At 43.1% G+C, this 7,500-nt stretch overlaps 2 protein-coding genes across 2 annotated transcripts in view; one reads left to right on the top strand and one right to left on the bottom strand.

Annotated features, from left to right (window-relative positions):
• Positions 1–531: 531 nt before the first annotated feature.
• LOC310803169 (protein FAM72A) lies at positions 532–3,654 on the bottom strand. Its single transcript, XM_083667854.1, has 4 exons — positions 2,985–3,654; positions 2,649–2,726; positions 2,026–2,150; positions 532–1,558 (listed from the first exon to the last, which is right to left on the bottom strand). The coding sequence occupies exons 1-4, from the start codon at positions 3,128–3,130 to the stop codon at positions 1,464–1,466; spliced, it is 444 nt and encodes a 147-aa protein (XP_083523980.1). The 5' UTR covers positions 3,131–3,654; the 3' UTR covers positions 532–1,463.
• A 401-nt stretch (positions 3,655–4,055) lies between these two features.
• The window catches only part of LOC310803641 (SLIT-ROBO Rho GTPase-activating protein 2C-like), a gene marked incomplete at its 3' end in the record, with an annotated part of 30,772 nt that continues 27,327 nt past the window's right edge, over positions 4,056–7,500 (top strand). The window contains exons 1-2 of the mRNA XM_083668495.1: positions 4,056–4,109; positions 5,128–5,588. Of these exons, the coding sequence (XP_083524621.1) occupies positions 5,522–5,588 (67 nt within the window). The 5' untranslated portion in view covers positions 4,056–4,109; positions 5,128–5,521. The remainder of the gene's footprint in view (positions 4,110–5,127; positions 5,589–7,500) is intronic.

Genomic DNA, 7,500 nt, shown 5'->3' on the forward strand with positions numbered 1-7,500 from the left:
GATTTGGTCTGTTGGATTCAATCAATAACAAAACAAATACATTTGTGCAAGACATATCACTAGTTTGTGATAAGTTCAGCCAAACTTTAAAGCACATAACTTAAAATAGCTACAAAGATGGGTACAGTTTACATGTACACATGTACCTATCATAATGTCAGTTATACCTCATTAATTACATGAAACATATCATTTTTCATGTCAGCTTCAACATCTATATACCCATAGCAATGCAGGCATAGCTTGTTTTGTTGAACTCACAGCTATACAAATGCTACTTTAAGATATGCCACTTGTGGTGACAGAACTGGCTGGGCACATGAGCAGTAAAACACAACATCTCAGTCCCAAATAATGAATGGGTGGGTAGTCTTATTCATACCTCCCTTTAATGACTTGGGTTCCTAAAGCAGCCAATAGCAGGAGAGCCTAGCAGCCTAGAGGGCTATCGACCAGTGAAGGAACTGCTACAAAGATACATAAGCCCAGAGCTCTCCACACGGAAACATAGGATCACATGAAGGCCATTAGAATGCGAGTCTATGAGGATTCAAACATCAAAGCTTGGCTGAGACAGAGATTTCACCTTCATACTCTCTAGTTATGCGAGTAACTTTTACACAGATATCAATCATAGTGCTCATGTCTGGGTCTACAAAAGCACATAACCATTCAGTCAGCCTGCAATCACACAGAGTTACAGTATCAGCATGGAAAAGACAGTCAATGGCAGCTCACTATTTGCTGTATTAAAATGGTCTTTTAATCTTCTGATACATCGTTGCTGTATCACTGGCACCAATAACAATCCCATTTGAGAGCAGGGAAGGGAACTGACGGTGACTGTCTTTTCATTGCTATTTTTTGGATGTGTACCATGACAGGTGTTGATCACACTTGGTTGCGTCACCTCACGAGTGAGTGATACGAGATAAACTGTCACACTGTGAATGTAAACAATGTCAGTTTCTCAAATCTTAAAAACACAAGATTTGATTGCGGTTGATTGTTTTAAAGACAAGTTTGGCAGAATCTAAATACAGCATACAGTAGCCTATATATAATCTAGCGCACAATGGTCGTGTCGCCATGTGACATGTCCAGACCGTCCGTCCGTCCGTCCACAGTTCATCATCATGAACCATGAGTTTGAGTGGGGATTCAGTGATGCCATTATACTGTGAAGGGTCAGACCCGTAGATCTGATAGTCCTGTTCAGCCATGGGTCCCACAGAGAGAGGGGGGGGGGGGGTTGGGGGTCTGTGCTTCTAACTATGAGAGGGATGGGGGGGTGGGTGGGGGGGAGTAATGGTCACAGGGTAAGGCCTCTCTTGTCGCTCTCTCTTTCATTCTCTCTCCTCCTGAATAGGTTTCTGTTCCTCTGTGGCTGACTGTCAGATCTCAAGGTAAAGTCTCTCTCCTCTCCCTCGTCCTCGTCCTCGTCCCTCTCCCTCTCCCTCTCTCTACCTGATGCACTCCTCTTCTGAGGGGCTGTCTGATCCCTCGTTGTCGCTGTCCTCCAGCTCAGGAAGGTCTCCCCACAACAGCAGATTCAGACCTGAAACAGGGGAAGATTCAGTCAACATGAGCGTGTGTGCATGCTTACGTGTGTGTGTGTTTGTGTGTGCGTGTGTGTGTGCTTGCATGAGTGTTGAACAAGTGGAGCTAAGTGGAACACTTTAATTATAATAATAATAATAATAATAATAATAATAATACTATATGCCATTTAGCTGAAGCTTTTATCCAAAGCGACTTACATTGCAGTGAGTGCATACATTTCAGTATATATGGTCCCAGTGGGAATCAAACCCACAACCTAAGAGTTGTTAGCGCCATGCTCTACCAACTGAGCCACAGAGGACCACCATAATAGCAAACACATGTGACAGGCAGCACTGCCTTAGGGAGCGTACATTAGCCCAAGCATCCCATGACAGCCTCTAAGCATTTTGGGTAATTCTTCCTGACATGGCTTCACTTATAACATGGCTGTCAGGGATCAGTGAGTGGTGGTGTTCAGACCTGTAGTGTCCAGTCTGTTGAGGGTGGACACAGCGTCACTGTTAAACATCCAGAAGTGACCATTGTTACAGGACAACAGGCAGGGCTTACAGGGGGCCACAACGTGATACCCTACAACATTACCACTGGAGGGAGAGAAAGAGAGGCAGGAGAGGGGAGTGGGTGCAGGGAGAAGAGGTAGAGAGAAAGGGGGAGGACAGAGAAATAGAGGACAGAGGGAGAGAGGGAGGGAGAGAGGGGAGTGGGGAAACAAAACAAAAAACATGTGTCAGCATTTTATTGGGGACACCTGTGAAAGTGCTAACTCCATCAGTAGGTGTCTATTATGAGTCAGATGTTTTTTTTCCAGGCCAACAAAGGCCTGGAAAATACAAAAGAAGCACCACAAAAGCCTCACTGTACCACAAAACTGCTGCATGAACAACTTTCACACTGATGCATAACACTGGAAATGTGCAGGAAGAATTTTGAGAGTAGGATCAACAAAACGTGAAAAGGGTTTAGGACTCAAAAAAAACTAAAAAACAACAACATTGGTTGTCTTGTCGCCTGGTTAGATATTCCAATAATTCCCCACACTAATCATGAAATATTGAAAAGTTATGTTTTGGATAATTACATACCACTTTAGACAGGCGATGTCTCTCAGTTTGCATTTGCAGCTTTCAGTAGAGTAGCAGCTGGCCACAAAGTCAACAGTTCTAGAAGGGGTGGGTGTGTGTGGATGGGTGGGTGGGGATAGAGAAGGTAAGAACAATAGAGACATGATCTCATGACCAACTACCAAGTAATAAGCATGATAGATAGCTAACATTCTATGTGGAATTAACATTGAACTGTTTATTTTGTGTTAACAGTCTCTGAAACACTCAAAACACATTCATCTACTGAGATCTCTTAAAAAACCAAAGAGATCTGAGATGGTTCCACACACTTAACAATGGTCTTGTTTTGCTTACCTGTTGGGCGGTATGTCGGTCGAAAACAGCTCGATTTCTGTGTCTGCGAGAAGCACTGCTTTCATGCCTCTTGTGCACAGCCGACTATCACAGTATATACAGTTCACTTGGGTGACACATTTGTTCTTGAAATTTGATGTAGACATAGTTGTCTTAAAATTAACTACCCAAAGCTAGCAGCAGGAATCAAATTCCGCAAAGAAATCTCAAAACAGGTCGATCAACGTAACTAGCTAAATGTGGTACCACCAGTTTCTTCTAGTTGCTATAGGCAGCCAAATATATCACATGAATCAGTCTGGCGTTGGCTAGCCTGAGAGATTTCTAGCTAACGTAAGCTAGCAACAGTTAATTGGATGATAGCAGCAGCAGGTGAATACATATACGGCTAAATCTGGCAAAAACAGTTCTCGTCCAAGTCTCCAAGTCAGTGTTTGTCAATTAGCTTGCAAGGAAGCTAAAGTTATCGATCCTTGTTCTCGAGTAACAGTGTCAGCTAGCGAGTCACTTCTCAAAATGGACTGGGGATAGCCGCAAGCTAATGACAATAGAGTAACTGCAAGTCACAAAATCAGAAAATCTGGATTTGTTCAAAACAGCCAATCCTTGCTTTCCATAGTGAAAATATATTTCCTTTCCTATGAAACAAAGTACTTTCCCCGGTTCTTAGTTGACGGTGCGGTGACAGATTTCAGTAAAATGTAGAAGCTAGCTGGCGACGATGTTGTGTTTATTGTTTACAACTTCCTGGTAGCTACCGACACTTCCTGAAACATTTTCAAAACAGCTGCAAATCGAATTCGGATTGGCTATTGAGTACAATTACTAAAATATAATTGGATAATATGATCATACATTCACAAACATGATTCGTGGGAAATACACCAGGCCTACCCCACCTTGCTAATTTTGATTGTCAATTGGAAGGATTTTATGCCATTTTCAGTCTATGTAGCCAATGGGAAGATGGGAAAGGGCTCCCCTTGTTCCATGAAAATAGGCGGGGTTACTGTTTTTTAGGCAATTTTGGTGAATTGAAAAGACACTAAAAAATCTTCACGAGGGACTGAGATGAACTTGAACATTACTTTTTAACAAAAAACTAAATGGGAATCGACAAACGAGGTAATTAAATGTATATCATTGTTTAGCCTGATTTGAAAGCTTATTCATTGATATGTATGTTACACCCGAACTTTTTGCTGCTCTCAACTTTTGAGAGGGTAAAGCTCTCCGCGCGGACAGCGGTAACATAGCCTAATCTGCTCCCCATATACTGATGGTTGAAAATGGCGAAACGTGCTAGCTATTCAACCACTCTGGTAACATTTAAGTTGCCATGGATATATTTCATAACACCTTCATAAGCAATATATATTAACTCATATATAAGTATTACACACGTATGTATGATATACTACTTCTTTCAAAAACTGCGAGTGTTTTTATGTTGTTTTCATAAATGTATAGGCTAGCTATGTATAAGGCATTCTTCTGTTATGTATGGTTTATGAATGTGTTATAAAGTCCTATACCCTTATAATAATGTTAAGACAATCTTGCTCTATGAACGATTATTCTTCTGTAAGACTTTTGATAAAGTTCAGTCACTGATACATTTTCATGTGTGTGTTTTTCATGGCCTTAGGGCTTTTCTCCACACACCCCAGACTAAGGTGATTTAATGAGAATGATTTTATAACCTGCGTTATTCCAAAGTCCCAAAGGCAATAATTGTATTGGAAGTCAGATGACCGTCCGGGTCACGTCAAAGCGACATGCTTACCCTTTGTCATTTAAAAAAACGTAATCAAGTGGTATTTGTATATGGAAATGTTATGGGACGCATATCTTTGATATATGCATAGACTTCAGTGTGGTTCTAATGATAATCTGCCTTCCCCTGTCAGTCATATAGCCGACCCAAATCATCATAAGACACACAAATAGTGCCAATGATATTAAAGTTGCTCATGTTTAGCAGATACTAATTACATTATGCATAGGCCCTAGGTATATGAATATACACAGGCCAGCATTCTGCAATGTATGTATCAACCAAATGAATGCGACACAAGCACCGTGTGAGTGCATCTCCCGCATTGACTAACCAGCCCACCCATGTACCCTGCTCTTACTCTAGGGGGAAGAGGAGAGAGACACACAGCCAGCCGACCGTCGTGGTGAGACCCACTCCATGAGGACTAAACTTTTGGGAGTCTCCTCATCCGGCCGTGCTGACTGACTGGTTATTGTTGTTTTAATGGGAATGAGTCTCTTCTCTGTTTGCTTTATAACCGGTTTTGACGACGCGCTGAGGGAAGGAACCACACGAATGGGAATACAGCAGAGCCAAACTCTCACTATGCGTTTAGGGTAAACCTCGACAGGAGACAATACCGACCACGGACTGTAGTGACTGACTCGCTACAATCTTCCACTTTCCATTCTTTCAGGACCATTGTTACAGTTGCATTTTTTTTTGATAACATTACCCCAAACTGCGACGGCTAGTGTTTTGATCTATATAACCAGCCATGACGTCTCCGGCAAAATTCCGAAAGGACAAGGAGATCGTAGCTGAATATGAGACTCAAGTTAAAGGTAAGACATGTCTCAAGTTTTATAAATGGTAACAATCATAATTCCAGCAATTAAGGATGCAGCCTTTCGCAAATGCTTGTCGCATGTGTTTCCTATTGTATGCGGTAACGGCATCTGTTAAAGTATCCTGTACATCCCAATATCTGAACTAATAGGCCTATTATTACAATACAATGGGTGTATGTCGAATGATGGGTAAATAGGCGGATTATCGTTGAATTGTCAACACACTGCGGTGTCAAATCAGAGTATTCAAACGATAGCCTAAGTAAGTCTTGTTATCAAGACAGTGTCAAATCAATATACAACCGCAGATGGCATCAAGTCTGATTCTGATTTGGTTCACGTTGGTAGGCTACATTCTTGCTCTATAGCATCAAAAATGCGAGATGTGTGTTTTTGTCGTGTGTGTACCCAGAGGGCTTGGATTCGACATGCCTGTGGAACAACGCAGGGCGTTTTCTCCCTCTCTCTCTCCCCTGCATGTCTGCCTGCGTGCTGGTGTGGTGCTGTTTAAAAGCTATTGATTCACCGGCCGTGCGTGTGAGACGCTTACATTGAGAATTCCGACCCACGTTAGAAAAAGAAATAGGGCAACATGTTGGACTGAATTAAATAGCCCGTTACCGCACGTGTGTCCGTGGTTCACGGGTGTCGCCTAAACCGAACGCATCAAGGACATGGGAGCGCGGGAGGGTTTGGCGAGCGCGGATTCTGCTTTTTTATGAGGGAGAGGAGAAGGGGGTGGTATTCAGCAGTTAACTGTTTGCAGGCTAATGTTTTATCGTCGTGTGTTGTTGATAGGATATTTCACCCTGACAGAGCCAGCCTATGCTGCTCGAGATTCTTATCAGAGCTGGGTAAGTGTAGTGGTAATAGAATTTCGACAGGGAACTGGGGAGAGAGAGACACACACACACGCAGAGCAGTAATAGTGGGGGAAAGAGGGAAGTGGAGAGAGGACAGGATATTACCCTCCTGATGAACAGCACGTTTCCACTTCTACTGCAGAGGCCTGATCTCCTCTCCTCTCCTCTCCTCTCCCGCTTCCTCATTCCTGTCCTTCTAGACATGGGTGAGAGGAGTGTAGGGGGACAGACATGCCACCTAATCTTATGCTAGTCAAGGTAGAGACTACAGCTGTGTCCCAATATGCTTAAATGGTGTCCTTTCTCTTCTCCTTTCCTTCACCCATAATAAAAGCCAGGGTTTAAGAGCTTGTGTCGGCCATTGAGCAAGTGAGTTGGTATTGCTTTGTAAAGAGTTTATGCCTGTGTTTCAGTGTAAAGACTGTCTGCTGTGTTTACCACTGTAAAGAGTTAGTGTCTGTCCATCGATTGTGTGCATCGATCCCCCTTGTCAGAGAGAGACTTCAGAGGTCTCTAGTGCAGATTACTCTGCCTTCTCTGTCTTCTCTCTCTGTCTGTCTCTCTCTCTCTGTCTGTCTGTCTGTCTGTCTCTCTCTGTCTGTGTCTCTCTCTCTCTGTCTCTGTCTGTCTGTCTGTCTGTCTGTCTCTCTCTGTCTGTCTCTGTCTGTCTGTCTGTCTCTGGAGATAGTGCACTGATGAAAGGATAAACCTGTGTTCCCACATACCTGCGGAAACTCCCCCGCGTGCATGTGTGTAGGTCTACTTCTGTGTGTACATACAGGTGTCTCCAGATGCTGTCTCTTTGAAGTCTGTCTGCTCTGACATTCCTAGCATACTCCTAGAGACAAACACACTCTGTCATTAGAGACACAGACACACACACACCCACACACACATTGTAAAATAATGGTAATACTGTAGGTGGTTCAATAAGAGGTCAGTGCCCACTCTCTGTAGTCTCCCAGCTGTCCAACTGTGGTCATTGAGGGCAGCAGTCCTGCTGGTTGTAGTTTCTCACTGACATTTAATAGATCCATTCATGA

Source organism: Argentina silus, assembly GCF_951799395.1.
Source record: "Argentina silus genome assembly, chromosome: 4".
Taxonomy (NCBI): Eukaryota; Metazoa; Chordata; class Actinopteri; order Argentiniformes; family Argentinidae; genus Argentina; species Argentina silus.